The 27559-nt window shown below is 40.9% G+C and overlaps 1 protein-coding gene across 3 annotated transcripts; it reads left to right on the forward strand.

Moving 5' to 3' along the window:
- Nucleotides 1–287: 287 nt before the first annotated feature.
- Nucleotides 288–26822, forward strand: TGS1 (trimethylguanosine synthase 1). 3 transcript variants are annotated; one of them, XM_061342970.1, is made up of 14 exons: nucleotides 366–457; nucleotides 794–887; nucleotides 1423–1487; nucleotides 3250–3422; nucleotides 4975–5803; nucleotides 7241–7358; nucleotides 8301–8387; nucleotides 9528–9699; nucleotides 11402–11744; nucleotides 12610–12783; nucleotides 13659–13802; nucleotides 15128–15344; nucleotides 16479–16557; nucleotides 24441–26822. In XM_061342970.1, exons 4-14 carry the CDS (start codon nucleotides 3363–3365, stop codon nucleotides 24555–24557), a joined length of 2340 nt encoding a protein of 779 aa, XP_061198954.1. In that variant the 5' UTR covers nucleotides 366–457; nucleotides 794–887; nucleotides 1423–1487; nucleotides 3250–3362; the 3' UTR covers nucleotides 24558–26822. The 3 variants fall into 3 exon arrangements, with proteins under 3 accessions (XP_061198953.1, XP_061198952.1, XP_061198954.1); XM_061342969.1 differs by lacking the exon at nucleotides 794–887 and having other exon boundaries at nucleotides 288–457; nucleotides 3250–3419; XM_061342968.1 differs by lacking the exon at nucleotides 794–887 and having other exon boundaries at nucleotides 289–457.
- Nucleotides 26823–27559: the final 737 nt, after the last annotated feature.

A 27559-nucleotide genomic window follows, 5' to 3' on the forward strand; every position in this document is an offset into this window, starting at 1 on the left:
ATATCTTTCGCTGCAGATTTTTGTTGCCATGTCCTTTCGTCCCCTCCTTTCTCCCCAGCCTAAGATGCAAATACTCGTAGGAAGTCACTGGAAGCGCAAGTCCCACCGTTACGGCTGCCCTTACACAGGCATCCAAAACTCGCGCCCTCAGAACCCCAGCTACTCTCCAACACCCACTCGGGTCCAGCCCCTGTCCCGCCAGCCGAGACCCCGGCGAGCGCCCCCTCCAGGCGGCTCGGCTCTGCCCGCCCCGCGCCGTCGGCCGCAGCCGAGCGGGCTCGGGGCGGGCTCTGCGCTCCCGGCAGTTCCGGCGGAAGGCAGCGGCGGGCTGGTTCCGCGGCGTGGTGCTTCCCGAAGGGATGGTGCAGGACCCACGCGGGCGGCTGGTGGCAGAGCTGTTGCTGCGGGCCGGCCCCGCCTGCAGCATCCTCTGCCTGTGCTCCCGCGCCTTCGTCGAGTGAGTAGCAGCACCGGGCGGGCGGTACCGCCGTGTCCGGGGCAGGTTCGCGCTGGGGAGGTGCGGGGAAGGGTCGTGCTGCCGTGGCCATGCGCAAAAACGTCCCTATAGGTTGTGTTTACCTTGGGGGGGGGGAATGTACCCAAACACTGGTTCCCGCGGGGAGCTCTTGTCGGAGCGGACGCGGCCCGGCGCGTAGTAGCGGTCTCCGGTTGAAGCCCGCTTCCTCCCGGGCCGCGCTGTGTCCCTGGCGGGGGCCGCGGCTGTGCGGTGCTCAGCCCGAGCTCTCCCCCTCCCGCCCCCCAGTGCTTCTATCCCCTTATAGCTTCCCCAAAGGGGTGCGGAGGGACCCGGAGCCCACCCGAGCCAGATGGAGGGCCGGGTTTCTCAGCGCGGTGTGGGAAGTGCTGCTCGCGGGCGTCTGTCGTCGGTGCGTGATAGGGGAAAAGAGGCTGAGGCTGTTACCGGGGCTTTTGCTGTAAAACACACTCGGTGCTAGGGCAGCATTTGCGGAGGTGAGGCGCTTTCAGCATTGAGTGATATCTCAAATAGTTGCTGTTTGGGGCTGGAGACATTAAATGCTGCTAACGCAGAAGCTTTTGTGCGCCTGAAATGTAATTCCGTTGTTGCATAGAACAGCATTTTGAGAACATCTGTTGTGTAGGATTTCCCATCGGGCTTTCAAGTTTTGCCTTTTTAACATCTTACTTTGTTCCATGTGTTTGGACTCATTGGGCAGCCCAGGTGGGAAGGGATAGGGAAGGGTCATCTGGTCCAGCCTTTCCTGGGAAAGGGAGCCTAGAGGAAGTTATTTAGCACCCTGTCCAGACACATCTTGAAACCTCCAGCAGTGGGGGCTTTACCACATCCTTGCAGTTTATTTCCACTGAATGATTGTTTTTATTGTAAAAAAATAAAGTTTTAAGGATGACCGTCTGGATCAACATCTGTCTTCATTTTTACAGAGATCGAAAATTGTATAAACTGGGATTAAAAGGATTTTATGTCAAAGATGACAATGACAGTACAGGTAAGGTAATAAAATCTACTGTGTGATACAGTGTGAAGTCACACTTAAAGTGAGTTACCTGTGGCTACTTATATTCTTATTTCTGGCTTATTCTTCAGTACTTTTGTATGTGGGTAGATGTGAATAATATCTTAGTACTTGCATAACTTTCAAAAGACCATAATCTCAATGTGGAAGTTTGTGTCAAACCAGGTGTGATGCTTATTCCTGTCCAAACAGGCTTACTACCTCACATAGCCTCCATCTGCTACATGGAGCAGATTAGTTGACAGGTCCCCACCTGCTCTTAAATCATAACTTCAACTATCTCGAAATTGGTTATATAATGGAGTGTCTGCAGATCCTGGGTGTTTGCTTGGGAGCAGTACTGTCCTGCTGCCTGTACCCCAGTCTAGGACATTAGCTGTTGCAGATTAATCTGATGGGCCAGAAGCAGAGAAGAAGTAGTAGCACTGATGGGAAGCGTTATGATGTATGTTTACATGAGAATCAAGTAAGGAGGACGAGAAGAATAAGTCTCTCCCTTGACATGCTTGTATTTTAGGAATGATCATGATGCATGCTCTGGTAATTTTAACACTATTCCTTTGCTCCATCTTCCAGATAGGCATATGTGGAGAATTTGGAAAACAGTACTTTTGGTATCTGTTTTTGACTTTGCTGTCATGGTAGCTTCAGTATCATATAATATCTTAATTTGAAAGGAAGAAGTCTAAACATTAAGAAATACCCATAGAGGTTGATAATTAATAGCACAGATTAAATGTACGATATGTGGGAGGAGTGAAGGAGAACGTAAACCTTGGTTTTGTGCATATATGAGTGAATTGTGGTGAGAGTAATCATTTAAAACCAAAAGGGTGTTGTGCTGTGTGATAATTCGCCAGTAAATGTATCATGACAAAAAAATTCTGTGATTGTTTCTATTTTATCAACTGTGTCAAGATATTTTGTATTTCATGGTTTCCATCAATATCCAGTTCCTGCTTTCTCAGTGGTATTTGTCATTTTATGTTCATATGATGTTGCTTAAAAATTTGATAGATGTGCAATCAGTGATTCAATAGCTGATCAGTTACTGCTGAGATAATTAAGTTCTGTAGTTCACACATTTTTATAAAATCATGCTATTTTTGTTAGTGTGGCTTTAAAAGTTTTATAACAGACCGGGCAACGTCTTGGGTTTCAGATTTGCTGTGATATGTGTGAGAAGAACTGTAAAGAATTTCTTTTCATAATACCGATTTTTGTGTTGTTTGCCAGGCATCATTTAGTTTGCTCTGCATGTTATTGAGCTGAATGTGGTGGATCGACCCCAAGCACCCAGTTTTTATTACTGCCCATCACATTATATGGTATGGAGTGTCCCTTCAGCTAGTCTGTGCCAGCAGTCCTACCTATATCCCCTCCTGATCTCTTGCCCACCCCAGCATACGCACTGTGGAAAAGAGAAGGTTATAAGGCTGTGCAAGCCTGTGCAATCGCTGCTCAGCAATAGTCAAAACATGGGTGTGCTGCCCACACTGTTTTAGCCACAAATCCCAAACAAAGCACCCATAGAGGCTGCTATGAAGAAAGCTAGCTCCAGACCCGGTGCAATGTTTTGGCTGCCTACTGATATTTAGGCAGAAATGAAGATATTTATGAGGAAAGTTTTAAATGGAAAAGGAAACTTAAGAGGCAGTTCTAATGTTGGGGTGTTTTTAGGCATTAAGGTATCAGAACCAGATTTATATATTATCTTCATATAATTTCTTACTAGGAGATGAACAGCCATCTGAGGAGAACCATTGTCCCAATGCATCCACATTGAAGGTGGATACTAATCATGCTCTAGACCTGGAAGAAGTTGAACTAGACTCAGAGGCTGAGCTTATGAAGAGCATGGGATTGCCTCTTCAGTTTGGTGGGCAGTCAGCCCACAGAGACATTGTGGTAAATCTTTATTTGCTTTATTTGTTCTGTTTACTTTGTGTTTCCAGACATAGGGGCATGTCCACTCTCAGTTATCTGGGGACTGCAGTTCACAGAAGTGATGTGAGCTGCCTTTGAGCTGTCTCCCTCATGCACTTGTACCAACATACAGCACTGTGGTCCGTGGTTTGTAAAATCCACCTGCCAGTTTGACTAAACAGGGTCACGTGTGCCTCGTGCTTCCATTTCTATACTGCTCTTGCTACTAGAGAGAGCTAGTTTAGAGCAGGTGTGGTAACGTTGATGGTCTGCATCAGGACAACTAGTACACTCCAGTCTGTGCATGTTTTCACAGGTTCTGACCTGATCTACACTTTATGTATTAACATGGCATTATGAGAGATGTGGATGAGAGCTTAATGCCAGCTCTATGAACCTAACTTCTTACAGTCCACTTTATGGATTTGTCAATGCAACAAAAGTAGGGGTTGCATCTGATGGGACATTTGGAGTAATAGCTGTACATTTGCAAGCTTTTGCCCATGTAGGTTGTAGACCCTCATCACTACCACCTTTTTACCTGCCAAATTTAATTTGGCAGTTTGTGGAAAAAAAAACAAACCCAAAACAACAGAGTCATCTGATTGAAAAACTTGCCTTTCTTGGATGTTTTTATCTTCTTTATGTAAGTAGAGCTGTTGATGAAACCAATATGTTCTTTTAGCATTTCCTTTCAGTAACAGGTTTCTGTCCACTTGACAACTGTAGGAGCCTGAGTTTTTGTAACAAGTGAAGTGGATATATTGCACAAATGAAGGGGCCACCTGTTTGGAGAGGAGGCTGTTTCTTTGTCTTTCTGTTAGCCAACTTGGAGATCAGTATGGGATGGGAAGAATATTACACCGTCCTTTTGCGTCACTGTCTTCAGACATACAGAGATGCAACTGCAGGATTTACAGAGCTTATGAGTATATAGTGATGCTTTTGTTTTATTTTTTTTTTAAAGCACCCAAATATAGCAATGGTTTAACATTCTATTAAGCCAAGCATTATATGTTCACTACCCTAATAAGACATCTGAACAATGCTCGCTGCCCGGGCAGATACCTGACAACAGTAAGGGTCAGTATCTACGGCCCCCTAAAAAAGCTCTTTGATATTACTGAGACACTGTTTTATTGTTGAGCTCAACCCAGTGACCCTTCAGTTCCTGACCAATCTCCCTTTAGGACTTTATAGTGTTTCATGTTGATGTCTCATCTTCTGAATCCTTGAGCTACTAATGATTTCCCTCTCAGCAGCTCCTTCTGTCTGTGATCCTGCCTTTCTTTTGTGTTATCTTTCTGTACACTTTGTCACAGTTGTTTCTCACAACCTCCACAGAAATGTCAGTCAAGGTCATGCAGCAGGGCCCTGTCAGACCCGTAAACCCCACAACCTTTTGTGGGGAGAAAACTTAACAGGAGGGTTGCAGTAAGAGGGAGGATTACGACAGAAATGTGCTTGGAGAGAGGACAAGAAGAGACTGTATAAACATTGTGGACTTCTAAGCATTTTTTCCATTATATTTTAGGCAACAGAAAGTTATAGAAAGAGAAGTAACATGAAGATTATGAAAAAGAAAAAGAAGAAAAAAGAGTTACAGCAAAAACATGAGCATAAAATGGGACAGGAATGCCAGAATCAAGTTTGTGGTGATCATATCCAGTCCATTTCTCATGATCTGGCCCTAACTACAGAGCAATGTGAGAAAAGCAACAAACCTCACGTTGTAAGTGAAGGGAACTTTGAAAGTTCAGAAAGTCTTGCAAATGAGACTTTACCCAGTGAACTTAAAGAAAAATGGGAGAAGTACTGGAGTGAGTATGGGGAGGGCCTTCTTTGGCAAAGTTGGTTGGAGAAGCATCAAGAGATCTCGTCGTCTGAGACCACCTCTGCCTCTGAGCCTTGGAATAGTCCAGATACAAGGGAAGAATGGGAGCGGCATTATAGCGAACTGTACTGGTATTACTGGGAACAGTTTCAGTACTGGACAAGTCAGGGATGGACTACTGAGAGCTCACATGGAGACAGTGTGAAAGCTGATGGGATTACCCAGGAGACGGTAATGGATTTGATTAGCCCAGGGACTGAACACAGTGAAGTGCTGAGCTTGGAGCTTTCTACCTCTAACACCAGAATTGAGGAAACACTCCCTTCAAGTGCTGATCCCCACAGTGAAATAACCTCTGGGATTTGTAATTTAAACCTGAATTTGGAGGAAGTGGAGCAATGTAGCACAGCTTCCCACCAAGGTCCTCAAGAGCATAATTCACCTGACAGTGAAAGCCAGGAAGAGCCCTGTGATGGAGGAACCAGGAAAAGGAGTGCATCTTGTGAAAATAAAAGTATTAAGCAATCAGGTAATACAGAATCAGCTACAACTGATTTTACCAGAACTTCTGCATGTGGTTATATATAAGAAATAAGGGCCTGTCTGTATTATGCCATTTTTAAAAAGTTAATCAAGTATTTTGCGGAATGACTGCACACTTAATTCCTTTTTCTTTCCTCTGCTTTTCTGGGTGATCCTCTCTAACCTGTATATTGAATGCATTCTTCAGCCAGAAGTCGTTTTAATAGAACACGTACTTCATAAATCTTCAGATGTACTACTTAAAGTGATGAGACAGCACTGCTAGTGCATACTTATTTATCTTAGTGTTAGTATTGTAATTCATTCAGCTGTGTCATTCAGGTGATTTGTCTTTTCTCACTGATAGTCTAACATGAATGAAAACTCAGGTTTTTGTTCTCATGACTCTTGACGAATTTTAAGAACAGCTTTTTCAGAGAAAAAAAAATAGCTCTGCAGTTCTGGGGTTGGAAGGATTTTTGCCTTCTGTCTAAAAAATGCCATATTGGTAAATAAACTCTTGTTTTGGTGTAACATGTATGGATAAAATGTCTTCCAGGGGTCCTTTCCAGCATTAAATCATCAATTAGGCAGTGAGCTTGTACTTGTAGCTAGTATTACGGTGAAAGCCAGTGGCTGTGCCTTACATCAGTGGAAGAGAGTCTGTGAGGGAGGTACAAAGACTGAGCTGGAGGTGTTTTTCGTAGAATCACAGAATTGTTTGGGTTGCAAAAGACGCTAAACATCATTTAGTTCCAACTTCCCTGCCACAGTCAGGGATACCTTTCAGTAGGCCAGGTGGTTGAGAGAAGGGAGAGCCCCATCTCATTTGCCTGCCAGTTCTTCCTGCTAATGTTTGCTGTAAGCAGCAGTGTAACATCTTTCCTGACTTTTGAATGTTTTCTCCTGCTAAGAGGAGGGATGAAGCACATGAGTTAAGTGTCAGCAGCTCAGGAGTTCAGTTTGATGGGAACTATGACTCTGCTTCTAGTGACCTTCTAAGGAAAGAAGAAGTAGGTGTGGTCCCATCTGGATCCTATAGTAGAGTCAGAGAGGTGAAAGGAAAATCTCCTTTCCAACAAGAAATGAGGAGTTCTGGAATCCTCTCATATCTTTGCATAGTTAATAAAATGAAAACGAAATACACATCCAGGAAAGAAACTGTTTTGAATTTGTACCTCGCAGGCATTATTCTTGGAGAGCTTGAGATAATTTGAAGTTGGTCTTACTTATTAACTCTACAGTGTAACTGATGCTGGAAGCTTGTATTGGTATGTTGTCCCTCAAGCAGAGACAGGTAAAGACATATGTGTTTGGCACTTCGCCTCATTGTCAGATTCAGGTATGTACGACAACCTAATTGTAGCTGCAGACATACTTTGGGGACAGGGAGATAAGGAATTAATTTAGGCAAAAGGAAAGTATAATCTTAATCTATTTTTAGGTTTGCAGGGGTCATGTAGTTCAAACTCTAATGACAAAGAACAGTTGCTGCATTGTGACCGAGATGAAGACGAGGATGAAGAGCCTCCTGAATGCAGGCATGTCAAAGTCAAGAGAAGGCAAGTCATGAAATGTAGATGAACTTTTTATTTCAAGAAGCCCAAGTCTATAAGCCTCCTAATTTATAGTAACTATTTGATTGAGACTGTGGGTTAAAACTTCAGTACAGAACGAGTCTCCCATCATTGCTTATCGCTCTACCTGATAACAAGCAGTGGATGTTTCTTCTCTTCTGTTGCTTTATGAAAACAATGTATGGCCTCAGTGACTCTGCAAGGTGGTGGTACTATTCTTGTGTCACTGAAGTATACAAGATTGTTAAATTAGATAGGACAGCATGCTTACCTAGGTCTAATTTGTGTAGACAATACAAGAACAATAGTAAATAATCTGTATTGTTCAACTATATTTTATGCTGCCAGTAAAATGCTCAGTGCTATGGCAATCATAAAATAGCCAATCTCTGCCTTGTTACAGTCTTTTTAATTCTCTAGAAATGTATAGCCTCAAAGATGATGAGATGGCTCTCCCTCTCTAATAAATCTACAAACTCAAAGATGAAGGCATGAATGGAATTATTATCTGCTAATCATGTAGCTTCGGTTTCATCCTAGTATTTGGCTGTTGCCATAGCATTAATAATAGATGCTGAAGGCAATTTGGAAATCGGGTAAATAAACACTGTCTTCACCAGTTCCCTGTAGGCTTGATATTAAATATTTTAAGAAATCATTTGTAATAGCTGGAATGTTATAACCCCAACAGGACATACATGCCTTGAGTTGGGTAAAAAAAAAACCCCAAACAGAAACCCTGGGGGAAGTATGTGCCCATGCAATGAATGGGCTGGTATTACCTGCCTTGCTTGGTTTCAGCAGTGTGTGGAAGAGCATACTGAAGCCCACATTTAAGTGTTTTCAATACATGAGTTTTAGTGGTATATCTGTAAAATTAGAGTGTTTCTTATAGAGACTGACTTTGTCATCTGTGTTTTTTCCTAGCCATGAACTGGATGTGGATGAGAACCCAGTGGAAGATCCTGAGAAAACCTGTTCTGCTTTGGGTTTTAAGTGCGGCACAGGACAAAAGTAATTGCTTGTGAGGAACTCGGGGGTTTCTTCATAGCAAGTCAGCTATCTTGTTATTACTGAAATAGACCATTCATCTTCGTTTCCGTTTTGTAAAACTTTTGAAGATATTCCCAAAGTTAGTCTCTGCTCTTAATAAAACTGTCATTCTTTGGCTAGAGAGAGATGCAAAGGTAGAGACTAATAAAAGAACAAGGAAACTGCTTTGAAACAGAAGTGTAAATCACAAGATACTTGCAGTTGTGTAAATGCTAGATGTCTAGTCAGCTGCTTAAATTAGAGCTTAAAGGCTCTGACAATGAATGGTCCTCTCAGTTTGGAGTCGTGTGAGTTTGGAGTCGTGTGAGTTTAGATCATAATTTATAGCTATTTCATGTTGGAATCGGGTTGCTTTAAACTAGTAAAATGTTTCTATACTACTTTAAGTGTTGCCAGGGTGCTGACCAGTGAAATTTCTTTTCTGGTGGTATGGCCTAAAGATAGGGTGGTCAGTGCTGTAGAAGTAACATCATAGGGCACAGGTAGACTGTAGCTTAGGTCTAGTGCTTTTGTGAGATACAAGTTGGTTAGAGTGTGGGTATATATATATATATATAGTACATATATATATAAAATACATATACGTATATGTTTCAGAGGAGCGTGTTTTATAGCTGACAATCTTTGTTATACTTTATAAAAATTATTCTAATTGAATTGCCCTTTTTATTTAATTACATTTGCCAGGAGACAGAAGTAGCTGTTTTGGACGTTCTTTACAGCCACCAAAGAGTTGTTTTAGTAATCAAAGACATTTTTTCATTTCCTATTCTTTAGGCTGGTCTGGAAAATAATTTATGTCGAAAGTTACATATATATGTGTGTGTGTGTGTATATATACACAAGAATAAAAAAAAAACCCAACCAAAACAACCCAAAATCAAGTTGGATAAACATTTTCAAATAAAAATATGTAAAAGTTTTCATGAAGGTACATTGTTTCGCAGCTGCATTTGGTGACATATTTTATTTTAGGAGCGGAAAAAATATCTCATAAAGAAATAGTTTAAATCATCTTCTGTAGATGTCAACATTTATGTTAAAACTTCCAGGTTGGAAATTAACCAATTAATGAGGTTTGTTTGTGGTTTTCAATTTCAGGTATGGTGGAATTCCCAATTTCACCCACCGAAGCGTGCAGTACTTGGAGAAAAAAGCAAAACTCAAGTCCAAATTCTTGGATATGCGTAAACCAAAGAAGAGCAAAAACACACACATCTTCTTTACAGAGGAATCTGAAATGTCTTGCAAAAAAAATAAAACTTTGAAGAAGGTAGGTTTAATTTTTAGTGTTGCTGTAATTCATAGATTTATCTGCTCCCTTAGTATATTGGTGTATTCTTGGCAATCTGTCAAGGGGATTTTGAGCTTAATGGTGAAGTTATGTGAAAGTCATTCCTCACATCTGGGTGCATCATTTCTTTGGAGATGTGTGTAGGTTTTTATAGTTACTAGCGGTATCTCTGATTTTAAAAGGCATTTGGGGGCATTTGTTAGTACTGGCATTTCAGCAGGGAGAGAAAAATATTTGTATAGGTTTGTGTGATTTATGTATGTGTTCTTAGTAAGTTGTATCAACATCTTTGCTTACACCACTACCGGCATTTATTTTAAACTATAACTTTATGCTTCATTATTTTTATCTCTGAAATTAGTAAGTAGAAAGTAGAAAAAAATTGTTCACTGTAGTTTTTTCTCAGTTGAGCCCCTTTAAAATCTGTTACCTCAGCTCTCCAGTCCCACTGCTATGATTTTTGATCAGAAGAGAAGCTCAGCTGTTGCCATCTTACACCTGAGGCCAGCATAGTTCTAGGGCAACTTTAATTGTGTGAAGGAAAAGAAGTTACACATTTCCTCAGACTTTCTGGTAAGGAACTGCCCCAAGCCTAGGGCAACTCAGAGCAACTGTAATGTAAAAGTGAGCACCCATGAATGCCCTTAAGAGTATAGACTAGCGTCTGCATGTTGGTTAGTATCTGATGTGGGGATATCTGCTGTGCAGCAGAACCCTTCAGCACGTGCATCATTTGGTACATCTTGCAGATGAGGATGAAGGTATATATGAAGGTAATTTTACCCGTTGATGCTAACCTAAAAGTCAGAGTACAGCTTCTATGACTGCAGATTTGAGAAAAGGTAGCAAACTAAAAAGTAGTCTTGGTCACCTCTGCCGTGGCAAGTCTGACTATATTTCAGATATTACTTGAGAATGACCTAAACCCAGACAGGATGGAGAGGACCATTGGAAGAATGTAAACCCCACAGGTTAAGAACAGTTTAATAATTGGAATAATAATAAGATGATAAAAGAAATAATAATAGTTATAATAATAATTAATAACAAAAAAAGGAAGAAATAAAATTTCAGAAGACACAACTGATGCACAGTACAATTGCTCACCAGCCACTGACCAATGCCTAACCCATCCCAGGGCAGTGATTGATCTCTCCCAGCTAATTTTTCCCAACAGTTCATATACTGGGCATGACATGCTGTGCTACAGAATACCCCTTTGACTAGTTTGAGTCAGGTGTCCTGTCTCTGCTCCCTCCTGGCTTCCAGTGCCCCTTCTCACTGGCAGAGCATGAGAGACTGAGAAGTCGTTGATCAGGATAAGTGCTGCTGAGCAACAACTAAAACATCAGTGTGTTATCAGCACTGTTCTCAGACTAAAGCTGAAACACAACACTGCACCAGCTACTAGGAAGAGAATTAACTCTATCCCAGCCGAAACTAGGACATAAGTTTATCAGTCAATTTTATGGAGTTTCCCCAAAGATAACTTGTTTCCAAATGGTGTAAAAAGGGAGGTCAGTTTGTGACTTCCTGAATGTTTTGACTCTGGATATTTTACTTGTTTTGAAAATATATATGGCAGAGAGTTCCTGCATGGCAGGTGCTTTTGAACTAAAACACTTAAGCTGTGCTCTTGATAACTGGTTAACAACAGCATCTAATAATTTGGCAATTGCAGGTGGAAATGTTCCTAAAGCAGGTTAATAAATCCGGAGCGGAAGCCACATCCCAGGCAGCCTCAACTCAGGGCAAAGCGGTGGCAATGTCCATGAGCAGCGACTCGGAGGATCAGGAAGGCACTACTACTGCACAGACTGCAACGCTGAGCACTGAAAACCAAAAGCCACCGTCTTCCACTATGTCCCCCATGGAACCTGAAAGGGGTTGCCTTGAGGAGGAAGCACAGGAGGCGGCAGCAAGCACCTCCAGTGGCCAGGGTGCGGGAAGGCAGGAGAGGCGGCAGCTAGTCTCTCTGGATATTCCTGATTATCTCTGTGAAGAGACAGAGGACGTCAGCCAAGGTACATCAGTTTCCTACAAACTGGAAATGAGTTGGCAGTGGACTTAGTACTGCCTTACTGCACATGTAATTTGGGATTAGTTTGTTCTGCTTATTCAAAGAAACTCATTAAGTGCAAGGGTTAATGAGGTTGATTGAGAGCTGTGCTGGAGGAAGTGTCTTCAGTATTGTCAGGATTTCTTTATAGATGAAGAGTTATGGTTGATCCTAGGAGCAATCTGACAGGTTTCAATTCACACCTTTTTTTCCCTGTAAGGATGAGGGTGATTAACTCTTTGTAGATGCTCAGACCATGAAGTTTGGGGTTCTCAGTGCACATTGTGAGCTTTGAGGAGTATGTGTTATTGAAATTATTTTCAGGGGGGAGGGGGAGGAAACCTGTGCTATCAACTTTTCTATTAAACACTGTAAGCAAAGGAAAACAGCCTTATTCAGGTTTCTGCATATAGTTTAATCCTTTGTACAGTAATTTGATTATGTTAAATTTCTAATTGAAAGCTCTCATCTAGATTGGTTCTTATTCCTTATTTGTACAAGGGTATTAAATTGGTCTCTGATTCACTTGTTTGCTCACTATATAGAATTTATTGCCATCAGTTGAAGATGATGGCTAGCCTGTTAAGGCACTTCACCTGAAATGTTATTTAGGACTGTGGCTGATACCTGTCAGGTAACACCATTCCCTTGAAATAGAGGATGCTTTTTTAAATTTAAACCACTAATCTGCATAATCTGGCAAACAGCAGAGAAGGACATTTAACAGTGTTTTTAAACCTGAGCATCTTGCATCTTAACTCCCACCTACCTACAGATTACATTCCTAGCCTACAAGAACAGTGACTGTTAACTTTTGCATTGTCTTCCAGATGTAGATGAAAAAAATATCACAAAGAAGAAGGAGAAAAAAAGGAGAAGAAGGAACAAAATTGCACTGGGAGCTATGCCTGCCGAGATTGCTGCTGATCCGGAGCTCATGAAGTACTGGGCACAACGCTACCGGCTGTTCTCTCGGTTTGATGAGGGAATTAAGCTGGACAGAGGTGTGCTTAGTACAAAGTGTGTTTAGTGGTATAAGATATATCCAAACCTGTGGCACTTCTCACAGTATTACTGAGTGTGTGGTTGCACATGAACCCCAGCAGGCAGGTGAACAGAAGTCTTGGACTTCAGTAGAGCTTCTAGCTTGGGACACCCCTGTTTGCATTAGTCCTCCTGTTTGCTAGTCATGCTGTACCCAGATTTTGCTTGGTCTTTTTAAAAAACTCGATGACATTTTTCTGTTTCTCTATTTTATAAGATAATTCTGTGAAACTTCCAAATATGCTCATGGACCTAGTTTTGTTCTTTCAGCAGTCGCTTTCAAAGTTACTTTTTTCCATGTTTACGTGGAAACCACTTCCAAATCATAAATTTTTGGGTAAAAAAGGATTAGGATTACTGCTTCTTTGTGTCTGGGGTGCGTTTGTTTTGTAAGCCTTTCACTTCTAATGCTCTGTCACATAAACATGTAGATTATTTGGGTGACCAGGCATTGCTGTAAAGAAAATAACGTTGGATAAGAGAGGATACATATCTGAGTTTATTTGTTACAGAACACAGTCGTGCTGTATGAAGCTTTTTGTAGCTGTCTCAGTGGACTTGTCCTTGATAAACCAGGATCCTCAGCACCACATTCAACAAAGCATTTACTGAGATTTGGGCATATCTGTTTGCTTCAGTGAGACTTTGTTTGCTTAGCAGATTGCTGGACTGCCCTGAGTTTATCATCTTCAAAGCCTGTATTTCCTAGTCGAATGCGCTAAGCCAAAATTGTTGGGATTAACACTAAACCTTCAGTTGTGTGTGTTGTTTGTTTGTTTTTAATTTAGGTGACCTTGAAATAAGAAATGAAAATAAACTTCTTTTTCCTTTGCAGAGGGCTGGTTTTCTGTTACTCCTGAGAAAATAGCTGAGCATATTGCCATCCGGGTTAGTCAGTCATTCAACTGCGATATCATAGTGGATGCATTCTGTGGAGTTGGAGGAAATGCTATTCAGTTTGCATTGACCTCAAAAAGAGGTAAGCAGATGTTCTATGTAGCACTTTGTTTCTTCACTCTTTTTCCCTAAAAATTTGGGTATGCACTTTGTTCACTGCTTTTTAATCCTTTTTTCCAGTGCTTCTGAAGGAACAGAAGCTTTTTTGTTTCATGAGATTTACAATATGAGCTTCCTGTTTTTAAAAAGGACCTATAAAACTGCTTTTCTGTTTTAAGTCAGAGTTGGATTTGTGTGGTACTAGTCGAAGTTATTTTTACATGTCATAATAACTAGTCTGTCAGATGCTCTGAAGATTAGTGGTAAAGGTTGAGTTCTGTTTGCAGTGCTGACTGCAGAGATGCCACAAAGCTCCCGCTTTTCCCAATTGTTAAACCAAGTCTGTGTACTCAAAAACAGGTTACGTGAGAGCAGTGCTTAAAACACTTGAATGGGATCATGTGCAGCTGCAGCAGAAGCAATACAGAAAAGTGATAATAACAGCTTAGTATTAGTGTAAGTTCCTGTTGCCAGCTAATGAAATTGCTGTGAAAGATTGAGAGTGCTTCTGTAAAAACACTGACTACTTGATATTCATCAAACACTCTGGGGAAAACATCAGCTCATTTAATGCTTCTGAGTAATTTCTGAGCAAGACAAATCACAGTTTCTACTGCATTCAATTTGGTAGGCTATGATCCATTCTATAAATGTTTTCCAAATTTCACTTTTCATATTTCCTGGCCAAATTTTAATTTCTGTGATTATGCACTGCCCTTGTATCACCTCTCTTGTGCTGTGTTGTTTGGGGTTTTTTAACTCAATTTTCCGTACAATGTTACCTGCCACAGATAAATGTTCAACAAAGGGGAAGAGTAAGTTTCTAACTGACACCATTGTCAGGCTCCTGCAAAGACTGAAGCAAGGAGGACTTCCTCTCTTAGGCAGACAGCCTAAGACAAAGTGGAGAATTTGTCTACTACTTGAGCTGAGATGGAGGATTGTCATGTTAGTAGATATATGACAGCCAGAAGCTAAAGCTTCTCAGATTTGTAACAGCAGCTGAGACTTCCCAGTCTTTGCTGTGTGACTTCCCTTGTCGTTTTATAAATGCAGCAGTTCTGCTCTTGGTGGAACATCTGCTGCTGCCTTGCAAGGGGTTGTCCTTCCCTTCTACAGAGCTATTGCTTCGTGTTTACTATGACCGACAAAACTGAAGTAGTCACTCACTGCACAATAGTAGGTTATAGACATGACTTGCATCTGGTGGCTGCAGAGGAACACCTTTCTTGTGAAAACATCCTTTTGGTGGTCACTTGGGATTAGCAGTTCAAGTTAACCTCTGTGTTTGCTCTCTTTGGTTTGCAGTGATTGCAATTGATATTGATCCTGAGAAGCTCAATCTTGCACGCAACAATGCCGAGGTATATGGCGTGGCGGATCAGATAGAATTTGTGTGTGGAGACTTCATGATGCTGGCTGCTGACCTGAAAGCAGATGTTGTGTTCCTCAGCCCACCCTGGGGGGGACCGGACTACGCCACGGCTGAAATCTTCAATATCAAGACCATGATTTGCCCAGATGGATATCCTTCCAGAGTTACATGCTGGGGTGATTGTCAGTTGTTTACAAAAGGTTTTCTCTTTCTTCTGCTCCCTCTCTTGACATGGGCTTTGCACATCTGGTTGACTGACTGGGAATGATTTGACCAGCAGCTGAAGTCTCTGATGTGGTGCATTTGTTTAGTCCTCCCCTAACCTGAGCTATATGACTGTGGGTTGGAATAGATGACCTTTGAAGGTCCCCTCCAACCCAAGCTATTCTATTTTTCTGTGACTGACCACCTAAAATCAGTATTTTTATTATGAGTTTTTATTTGAAAAAAGTAATGAAGAGTTCTTAAAAGTAAAAAATAGCTTAAAGAATTGTAGTAGTTTCTTAACTTAAAGCACTAATTCAGCAGTTTTAACTCTTTTATGTTATTTTATTAAAATGCCCTAAATGAATCAAATAGCCATGCAGTATGTATATATAGGTAATAATTAGTCACATGATCGATGACTTTGTCATCAATACCACTTTTTAATTGATTTCTGAAAAGTGTATCTTATTTTACATGTCTTACTCACACTTCTCAGTCATAGTGCCTGACTTGGGAAATCACAGAAAATTACAAGAAAATATTAACCCTTTCAATTAATGTATAAAAGTCCAGACTTATTAACAGTGGTATTGAGTATTCATTCATCTGGGAAGGCGTTAGCATAATAGTGTCATCAAATATGAAGTGTGGTGCGTTTTTCCCCCAAGAAAAACCTTAGCTGTTCCCTTTTTGTCTAAAATGTAGCCATGTTTGTGAGAGTAAGAAAGTCTTTGCATGTATGTGTGACACATATTCCATGAAATGGATTAGAAAAAATATCAAACCAATGTACTAGCTATAAACTACATTCATATTTCTCAAATACATCTATAGCTCAGTTAACTGTAAAAGTGAGGTTGGCTTTTCTTCTGTTTTCTAGGGCAATAATGATGAAACAGGTTTTCTGCATTTAGACAATACGGGTTTCTGGATTTCAGAAGAGTAACTAAGACATACCCAGAAGACTAGCTATAACTTAGTCGCATAATAACTGTGTTTAGAACATACTTTTAATATGAATGAATATAAAACAACTTCTCCTTCCCTGTTCTTGGTTTTTCCTTTACTGGCTTCTACATTTGAAATTTTCAGGCTCTCCAAGAAGATCACCAACAATATTGTGTACTTTCTACCTCGGAATGCTGATATCGACCAGGTGTGTTACTGGATGAGGGCTTGGTAATTAAAAAAAACTCAGCTGGCTTAATAGGTATTACAAGCACAAACTTACTTAAGACTTTAAAGTCTGTTTAGCTGCATGTGTTGGGGTTTTGTCTTTGTTTTAAGTTCAAACCTTGAGTTATTTCTGTGTTTGCAGGACTTTTGATATATTTAGAAATTGGAGTAATAAATTATTTCCGTGGTTTTGATACTGTTCCTTCATGGAGCAACAGATTAGAGGTTCTTATAGAAGACCCTGAGTGAGTAGAGTTCTTGAATGTCAGACAGATACATCATTATAAAAAAAACAAATAAAAAAAATGTAAAAGGATATTTTAACCTTTTAACCAGCTCTTCTGATAAGCTCCTGAGTCCTAAATTTTCATGGTTTTCAGTTTCTGAAGGAGTTGCAGGAAATCACTGCTCAGCCTGTAATCACTACTATCGCTGATCAGTAGATCGAAGACAACTGTCATGCCACCAGAGGTGATACTGATGCTGTCCAGACAAGCGTGTAGTTCCATATAGGCTGTTTGCATTGCAGTGATGAGATAGATGCCTCACGGACCTGATAAACACACAATTTGTTTCACTGGTGTGGGGTTTGGTTTTGCTTGCTTGCTTTTTTTTTTTTTGTATTAGGCATTTTTGGTTTAGACTTTTAAGAAAGTAATTAGATAACTGTTACAGTGCCTCTGAGTGTCTGGTTTAGTTCCATCTGTGTACTTTCTGTTAATTACGTCTTGTAGCTGTTTCCAAGGACGGGAACAGAGATGTTCTCCTCACGTGCAACATGGCACAGAACTTTGCAGGCTTTTTTCCTGCCTTCCCAACAGCTGTGTCTGACTTCAAGCAGGCAGCGTCTCCAGCCCCTTGGTGGCTTGCAAATCATTGGTGGCAAGCAGCTGGATTGAGAAACAGGCTGAATTTCACATGGCCTGAATGTTAGTACACCATAAGCCCATGCTATGCACAGCACCATTTGAATGGCAGGTGATAATTCAGTTGTGTTTTGGTTTCAAGCTGGTGAAAAGCCAAAGTAGCTTATGAACCTTTGAATAGGGACCTTAATTCTAGGCAAGGTTTCACCAGTTTCGACTTCTAACCACTGCATTTTATCAAATGTTCCATTCCCACAATGAAGAATGACTTTACAGGTTTCTGCTGTGCTCATGAGCATTTTTTTACTGGATTTATAAATGGGCAACTTTACACTTACGTTCTCACATGCACATCCAAGAGTATTACCCACAGGCCTGCGCCTATTCCTATAGGAGAGCTTCGCATCTCTGTGTGTTTGGGTTAGGTGTCTTGCCACCTCTGCATCTTGGTCTGACTGGCTCTGAATGCTTTTGTTGTGTTCTTAAGTGTTCCTTAATGCACGTCCACAGGTTTGCCTTTATACAAATGTCTGAAGAATAATTGCTGTTGCACGAAACCAGCTTTGAAGTTATGGCTTAGTTGTTAAAAGCACATGGTTGGAGGCCTGCGTTCAGTTCAGTCGTCCATACTATGGGCTACTCTCAGGAAGAGAAATCATCTATTATCTCTAGAGATTATGCCAGCATAAGGACAAAAACTTACAGGTTGATGATCTGAGTGGGGAAAGAGAATGTGAATCTAGCCCGCTGTTCAGGGAAATGTGGTCTTGATCCTGTGTGGACAGAGGTGTGTCAAACATGACCATCCCAACCAAACATGACTTTAGTGGATAGTCTGTTCAGTAGTTGTGGGTTTGGCTGCCTTCATCTCTGACTATAAGTTTCTGAAGTTACTGCCACTACGCTTCCAGGGCTGTGAATCTCCAGAAAACAAGATTTATCATCAGAGTTCCTTAATGGTTAGTGTAGACAGTTGTCTTCTCAGTCTGATGATGCTTTCTCCCACAGTTCTCATCCATTGTACTTTTCTCATGGACTGTACAGGGTACTTCTGCGGCAACAGTTGACTTTGGAAAAGGCCTGTGGACACAACTGCTCGGGTGTAGTGTTGTCACTTGGTTTATGAATGTAGTCCATAAACTTGAGTGGCCTCAAAAAGCTTAATGAAGTAAATCTTAAAATTATTTTGCAGGAGGTTAATACCTGGAAAGTGAATAACTTGGATAAAGCAGTATTTGTTGAACAAATTATCTGATGCCTCAGATTTAAATGGAAGGTTAAAAGCCTAAATTTGATTTGTGGTAATGTAGCTGAGGAATGTAAGATTTGTCTCTTCTGTGTCGTCAGAAATTAACTCCGTGCTTGTACACGTATGTAAGGCTTTCAGAGGTTACTTAGCCCCTAGAATAGCTGGTGTGACATACTTAATTTGTAAGGAGGTAGTTGTTAAAACTTAAGTGCTCTGCCTCTAGTCTTTCATTGATTGGCTTGAACCTAAAACCAAGCTATGGTCATGTGCTTTGTCAATTAAAACTGATTTAGAATCTGACTTAATTGCCATTGAAAACCTCTGTGAAGATGTTTATACTGACTGTAAGCCAGTGCTTCGGTGCAAATTCGCTTGTCTGACAGAGGATCTTGGGCAAAAATGGAAATAAATGCCTAGCCAGTTAGAAGCAACCTTACAATAAAAATACTGTTTAACCTTTAGTTAAAGTGGTACAAATTTAGTGGAAAATACGTTCTTCTTTTTACAGTTAGATAACTCACAGAATAGGGATTCTGCTGCTGGTGTGAAAGCTGGTGGTAGCTGACCTTGTCCTAGTTGTGTCAGAGGACTTGCAGTCCATTGCCTCGTTGGTAGACAAGACATCCAACCTTGTCCTGCATGTTTTTATTCTGAAAACAGTGCTTATTATGTCTGCAGGCTTGGCCTTTTCTGTGTAAGGTTAGTCTTGTAGAGAGAGATGGGGTTCTTTGAACTCCGTACAAAATTCTCCTTTAAGGTGGAAAAGAAGTGAACTTCTCTACTTCTGCCTCGAGAGGGAGCAGCGAACCAGCCGTGAGGAGTCTGGCGTTTCTTACTTACCCTAACGGTGGACGGTTAACTGCTCATGTACCTTATTGTGCCTTAGTGATTATCCTGAAGTGTTTTACCGTTCTTTGCAGACAGTCACATTGTACAAATTTACAGAGGGTGGCTTAATTCAGAAACACATTTTTCTTTTTGCTAGAAGGCAATCTTTTACGTGTATCTACTTAGCATGGGATTAAGTCTTTCTGATTTTAAGCTGCTGGAAATGTTGCATATTTAATATCTTGAACATATGGCATTGATTTTGGATTGCATATTAGTCTGTCAAAACAGCAGAATAATTTTCAGCTAACATTTCAATCTTTATGACCTCTATAGCACAGTAAGCAAATCCATTAGAAGAATATTGGTCTACTCTTAAGACAGGATACAAATGACTTCGCTAATTAAAGGTGATTCTGAGAGTAAAATGGCTGATTATTATTCAGTTTGAGAGAAACCTTTTTTGAGTTAGAAAAGCCATTCTGTTCTGTATTGAAAACTTTGTGTGCATCTTTACTACTTGGAAATTTGATGACTGGTGCAAAACTTTATAAATTGGGTAAATTCCTGGGGGTTTTGGAGATTCGGAGGTAGGGGGTTTTTTTTGTTGTTTGCGACAGCTATGCCTAATTTACTGAAATTTCACTGTTGTTGGAACTTCTGGTGTCCTGAATATTGGTGTATCAGACCTCGTTTATATTCCAAATACTGCCAGAAGATACTAGTTACCTTTTGTTCCTTGTCAGGTGTATAGAGTGACTCCCTGAGCCCAGAATTAAGCAACGTGCTCTTGACCTTGGATAGTCATACAAAGAATACACATCATGCAGACAGGCACTTTTCTTAGTTTCTTGTCTTTGTTCCCACCTCGTATTTGTCATCCGTTTGGAGAAAATCTAGAGTTAGACACTGAAGACTTACTCTGTGTTTAAGTCTGGTGCCTATATGGGAAGATGTTAGCTGTGTTTCTGGTTTTGAAAGTCCAGTTGTTACAAATGACTGGTCAGTTAAGGGGGTGTGAAGGTGGGTAAAACTCATTTATTTTAATTCTGCCTGGTGTCATTCAGAGAACAGAAAATCATACCAGAGAGGTCAGTTTAATAAATGAGTATATGATAACTTGTCTGAATTAAGACATTTAATGGCAGGCTAACTAGTAGAACTGCCACTGGGCCCATTCATTTAGCTATGATTTTAGACTGGAGACCTAGCCAAATGGGACCTGCCAGGCAATGTCGTATCTGGTTTAGGAGTAAATATAACAATGAGCAAAGCAGGGAGTGAGTGGCCAGGAGATGAACTCAGATTAAGTTTATTGTATTTTTAAGATGCATGGGTATTAGGAGAGTTGGCAGGTCTGCTCTGGGTTCATGTGTTTTGCAGGCTGATCATTTCTAAGTGAACATAATGGTGTACACTTCAGCTGTGATTATCATGTTCATAATGGCAGCTGTTAAGCTGCCTGATTTAAACTCATATCTGTTCCCTGTCCTTGATAAAAGACAAACCCAGAAGACCTTCCAGCTTACACCGAGGCCAAGTAGCACTTCTGGACTTCAATTTTCCTAAATCTCATAGCACTTGAATACTGAATTGTAATTTGTCTACTTCAAGTTTAATAAATAAATAAATATTTTCTGGTCTGTCAGAGGGTGGCAGCACCACCATGGCAGTGGCAGAATTCACCTGCAGACCTGTACGTTTTGGCAAATGCTACCTGAGAGCATTTTGATTTATTGTTTTTCATAACACACACACACAAAAAAAAAGCAGCTTGTTTTTCTCATACCCAGAAAAGTAAATAATGATAAACTTTGTAGCCACAGTTATCTTAGTTGGTGTCTGGAACAGCTAGTAAGTTACTTTACTGAAGGAAATTCAGTATGATAGAAAAGAGCCTGTGAGACCAGCAGGAAAACTTTTCAGATCAAAAATACACCTGAACAATATAAGCAAGTTTACACCTCAAGCAGCTTGTCCTCCTGAAGTAATCTTCTGTGGTCATCTCTGTTTTCATATTTCTTTTCTGATATCTCCTGTTTTAAACATGAGACCAAATTTGCTGGCTACATTCTTAATGCTCTGTGGCTGTGTCTGTAGCTGTGTGTGTAGCTGTGGACTATTTCCGTCAGCAGTTTCTGAACTGAAGGATGAAGCATCAAGGTGAGACGGATGCAAGGAGGCCTTAACTGAAGCTGCATTCTTTGCATTTGCCTGTGGAGAAGCGTGGCACATATTGAAACAACCCCGCACAGCAAAGGAGGCAATATCTGCCTGCTTGAGTACATGAGTTTGGGCTAACGATCAAACCAGGATGCGCGAGTTGCCATCAGGGAATTGTTGTATTTGTACAGGAAAATGCAAAATAACCACATTTTGGACTAGTCTGTTTTTTAGAAGAAATTAAGAAGCCTCTCTCTATTCACCACTGTAGTTCGCTGCAAAACCAAGAGATGTGTGTTGGTATTTCCAAAAATAGGTGAGCACCTTTGCTTTTCTCAAGGGATCGTTCCTCAACCTGCTGTTATTTTTAGAGGGCATCCCTCTGCCAAGCTGGCACCTTTCTGAAGCTCAGTGTGTGCCAGTTTTCACTCATTACACCATCAGCATTGACTGCACCCTTCCAAGGAAAGCTTGACAACTGCTACGTAATTAAATTTGCAGCCTCCAGCAATTTACAAATAAGCATCATCACAGAGGATTTGCCTTTCTTTCCCCTGAATTATGGGGGTGTTGAGGAGTGTGCAGAGCTGGATCCACCCCTGCAGGGCTTATGCCCATGTGTTTGTTAAGATTTTTGTCACCTTTGGGTTTATCAAATACTTTTAGTAGTTGTTTGAAATTAGTCTTAGTTATGCTGGATTTAACACCTAGGGACAGTGTATGTACTTCTCAGGTGTCCTGAGTGGATGCTGCCACTCCACAGAGGAGCAGTTTACTGCTGTGTTAGTTGCCTGTGTTACTGATGGATTTTGCTTTACGTGGTCTTCTGAGGGAAATGTTTAGTAAATGCTTGTGTCTATCGAGATTTCAATGCATTAGTCAGATGTGCTAGTGATACAAGTTGTGATCTGAAAGCAGGAGTACCTAACTTCAGAACCGTAATCTCAATGTTCTTATATTAAATGGACTAATCCAGTTAATATCTTAGAATACTTACACAACTTCAGCTATAAAATGCAAAGCCTTTAATGCTTTCTAGAAGGGACATTCACAATAAATTAAAAGTACAAACTTAATGTCTTCTAGAAAAAAAATGTGTTGCCCCACAGCGTTAACTGCTTTTCGGATTTCAAGTAAGAAAGATAAGTTGTAAAATTAACATTCCTGATCACTTGCCAATTTCGGATTTTTGTGCTATTTATAAGTCAGTCTGCCTCTGCTTTTTTACTTAGTTGGCAGGTTTCTCTTTAACAAGAACATGGATATTTTTTTCCTATTAGCATTGAATTGAAGGATGAAAAAAAACACGCTTTCATTTTCGTCTGCAGTAACAAAATAATGAAAAGGGAGGAAAAAAAAACCCCAAACAAAACAGAAAAGTAAATGCTTGATTTAGATGAGTGGTAATTTTTTGGGCAAGTCAATAAAGGCTTGAAGTATATTTTAGATAAATCTGTTATTTCTTCATGATGGTAGGCTGTTTTTTTACTTACACTAAAATAGCGGAAGTTCAGCATGTTTATATTTAAACCTGCACTACAGAGTCAAATCTCAAAGGAGTTTAGACTTGTTAATAATGCAGCCTGAACTTTTAAGTTCCAGCTGCTACCATCACAGACTTCTTGGTTTAAAGATCAGTTACAATCTACTGCAGCCTTTTAGACCTTGATTGCTTTGTCTGCCCAGGACGTTTCCCTGCATGGGGAGTATAGAAATAGTTTTTCTACAGCAAGCAGGGAAAACAGCAGCACAGAGCAGAACTGGCTGGGGAGCAGGGACCCCACTACAGCACAGGTCCTTGTGGTCCATGATGGTGTGATGATAAAGCAGTCAGTGCTCAGTTTTAGTAGGGTTCTCTTCCTTCTGTCTGTGCAGTCTGTTCTGGTAACAAATTGGCAGCCTTTATGGCTGTCGTGCCTCAAAGGGTTTGTACTGAGGCATCACGAGTAGGAACGGGATTGGAGAGAGTATTGCATGCTCTGGTCCAAAATGCAAAGTTCACTGCAGAGCACTGTCTGTCTGTAATCATGAAGCATTAAAGGTGTGCACCAGCCTCGGTTAGCAGAGCATGAACAGTGAAATTCTCGCTCCAGTGATCGTAAACATGAGAGTTGGGACCATCACTGCCTGATGAGCTCTCCCTGCTGGCAGTTACTCAGCTGCCTGCAGCCTTGCCCTCAACACTGTGTAAGACTCCAGTGCACACAACAGCTTTGCAATAGCAACAGCAAAATAACTGCAGCTGTGGTTCATGAGCTTCCCTGCTGGTTTGGGGGTTGGTTGTGTTTGGGTTGTTCCACACACACACACACACACAGAGTCTTCAGTGCAACCTTCGTGCTTCCTCCTAATTCCAGGATTTGGTTTTACTCTTCCCCCCGAACTTGTGATTTTGACACTTGCAAAGCACAGGTTTCCAAAAAGCTTGATTTTCTGCTGCAATTGTGTGTCAACAGCAAGTACCCTGCATCTCTCCCCTCAGCACAGCATGAGAAGCGGTAGGTATTTATCTTTAGTTCTGTAGTCCTCTTATTTTCATGGCTTGGGGCGAGGGGGATTTTTTAGCCACAAACCACTTCGGTAAGTAAAACGAGACATGGAAAGAGGACTAAAGGCATTAGGTGCCAAGGAACACTGTCACTAATATTAACACAGCAAAGATGTGTTTTATATGGTATTTCATGTGAATAGAAGGTTTGGGGGTTTGGCTCTTCTCCTGTGCATTGATTGATTTGCTTCTTGTTCTTTGTTTTTCAGGTGGCTTCCTTAGCAGGACCAGGAGGCAAAGTTGAAATAGAGCAAAATTTTCTCAATAACAAACTGAAGACAATAACAGCTTATTTTGGTGATCTAATAAGGCATGACACCTTGTGAACCCAGCGTGGATTCTTCCAAACCCAACCTTCCTGACTGCTGCTTTGCTTAAGCTTTTTGTACAGCTGGGTGGTCAAAAATGACTTGGAGCTATTTTCCACTTTAATTTCTGTTTACAGAAAGTGTTCTGTTTATTGCTACTGTCAATAAATGTTTTATAATAATTTTGACAGAACTGAAAATGTAAAGGAGCTGTGAATATGGGGGAGGGAGGCGGAGAAGATCTCTGTTAAGGTGCAGTCTTGCGAGGTTCAGGTCCAGCCAGTTGAAGGGGAGTTCAGGATTTCTTTGCAGCTCTCACATGTGCTACTTCTGTACTTGCTCTGGTTTTGAGTGTTCAGAGGGCCAAAAGGAGTATCCTGAAAGCTGTTGTGCATCAAGAACTGCTGTCTGTGCTTGAGAAACAGAAGTATCTGAACATCAGGTGCAACTAGGTGGTCAAATACACTGCCAGAGTTTAGCCCGTTCAGCTCTCTGGCTGCATGCTCACTGGGAAACCTTTTCAGGTTTTTTTGTAGGATGAAGGTCAACGTGTTTCTTACAGTGAGTACTCCAGGTTGTTGCAGCACAGGGGGAGAGCAGGGCAAGTTTGTGCATAGTTCTACCTTCTGGTGTTCGTTATTTGTTTTCCTCCTTCCCCAACCTTTTCATTACGAAGATGCTTTGAAGAAACCTAACTGGGGGTTTGTCTCAATATGCAGAGGGGTATGCGTCCCTTCTCTTTTTGGGAACTTTTGTATCCTTGCACAGGTTTCAGGTAGGGCAGGGGGAACCCGGCTCTCCCTGGTGAGGGCTTTCTGTTCCCACTTGGGGTTTTGCAAGGGGAAGAGTGGCTTTCGGGCCCTTCACCAAGTATAAAATAAGGCAAGTAAGAAGTGTCTAGGGCACCGATATGGTGCTCTCACTGAAATGTGCTTTTGGAAATACCGAGGATCAATTTTGAGCCTGGTTTTGAGGTAATAGGGTAGGAATACAGTTTCTAAGATGCTAAATTAACTGAATGCTGCTCCTCTTCTGTTTGGAGCACAGCAGGACACTGAAAGCAGCAGAGCTAAGAAGTAAACCACTAACAGTGGTAGTGCCAGTCTCTGGACAATATTGGAAAGGAATTGTAAAGGAAAGACATTATCAACTCTTCAGTATTCCTTAGAAGTTTGCTGTTAGGAGGCAGGAGAAGGTGGTAGGAGTGCTAGTATTACAGGAGGTCCAAGCCAACTGTAGCAGTGGCACGTGAATATAATGATGATGTTCAATTTTCACTACAAGCTACAAAAGCAATCCCAAGGAAAAGTCATTAGGACCGATGAAGAATAAATTAATCTATACTGTGTATGTCACAGTACTCCCTATGCTAAAATTTGAGTGTGTTTGGCTTATTGCTGCTTACAGAAATACTGTTGTCTTATTCTTTGGTCTTATTTTCCTCCCTAAAGTTAGGGAGTAGCTTTAGAAGCATTTTGAGATCTTGCTGATTGTGTTCCTGGAAAAGGAAACTCTCTGGGGGAAATACCAGTGAATTTACTTTTACCTTCAGAAAAGTAGTCAATTTTGCTCAGTGCCCAGTGTGCAGAATATGGAAGCTGGAATAAGAGATCAGAGGTACAATATTTACTGGTTTAAGGTTTACTTCCAGTATAAGGAACTGACTGTTAAAAAGGAACAGTTTACTGAAAGTTTCTGCTGAGCTTTGCAAGCACATGAAGCCCCAAAAGCAGAATACTCTTCTTGGTGGCTGTTCTTTCTGTAACCGACAAAAAAACTTGGAAGTCAGAATGTACTCTGCTGGGTTGTGATAAATACTTGGCTTAAGCTTCCCACTTGCACAGGACAGGTGAGGTTCGCCAGGGCTGTGAATCAGTCTGTTTGTTAAGCCTAAAATACATCTATGTGTATTTTTCTTTGTTGTTAGTAATTTCAACAAACGCTTCCTGGAGGACAGCTTCATTTGTGATACAAGTTTCTGTAAAACTTCGTTCTGCTTATGTTGTAGGAAAAAAGTTAACACGGGCTGGGACATAGTTAAATTTCTGCACTTCTCATGCCCTGAGTCTTAATACCCTTTTGGGGCTCAAGTAGCATTTTGTGTATGATAGTTTAGGCTACAAAGAAGTTACGTTACTCCTGTAAAATAAATACTCATAGAGGTTTGGTCTTCTACCAATTTTAAGCCACAAAGTAAGCTGTACCAAAAAATGCAGATTTGGGGTTTGGAAGTTAACTAATATTTGTACTAAATGTAATAAATACATACTGGTGTATACTTTCCACTGTGCTCTTGAGCTCCTAATCTCCTTAGGTTTATCTTAATTAAATCCAGTATTAAACCAAGTCTCTGAGTTTCTTTTTCTGGTGCATGGTATGAAGAGAAGCAATCGGAACATGCTGTTAAAACTAGTGTGTTACAAGGCTAAAGACTAATTAAGGTTCAAGGGGACCAGAGCAGAGCATCAGTGGGGCTGAGCAACCGTCTCGTCATGGTAGGACGGTTAGCATTGTGCCTTTCGCTGAAGGAGGCACTGGTAGTGTTATGGTAAAAAAATCACTGTTCCATGAAGTTTTAATGGACAGGTTTTAGACAATCTTTTCCGAAGTGCAGTAGTTCTGAAATAACATCTGGAGCTCTGTGTGCAACCCAGGGGTTATATAAACAAATTAATGTTACACCACAGTGGCTGTGGTAACATTTAGAAGAGGGAAACCCCATAAATAGCAGAAGGAAAAAATTGCTTGCAGTAGCTCATTGAACAAATCAGTAGAAAATTGGGTCATTTTCACTTGGTTTGCTCTCCCTGCTTTCATATGCCTCATAGTCACTGTTTGCATTAACTGGCCTCCCCTTACATGCAAATATTCCCAACTCCAAATACCAAAGAAGGAAGGTAATCCTAACATGTAGTGTGAACTAACTTGCTATTGGTGGCAATAGTCTTTCTGTCACAGGTGTCTTAGTATTCCTGCTACTGGGATATCTTGGTGCAGTCCAGAGGACTTAAAAAAGGTTG

This window comes from Neopsephotus bourkii, unplaced genomic scaffold (assembly GCF_033783945.1).
Source record: "Neopsephotus bourkii isolate Nb327-2 ecotype Australia unplaced genomic scaffold, CSIRO-AGI_Nbou_v1 NB_1820, whole genome shotgun sequence".
Taxonomy (NCBI): Eukaryota; Metazoa; Chordata; class Aves; order Psittaciformes; family Psittacidae; genus Neopsephotus; species Neopsephotus bourkii.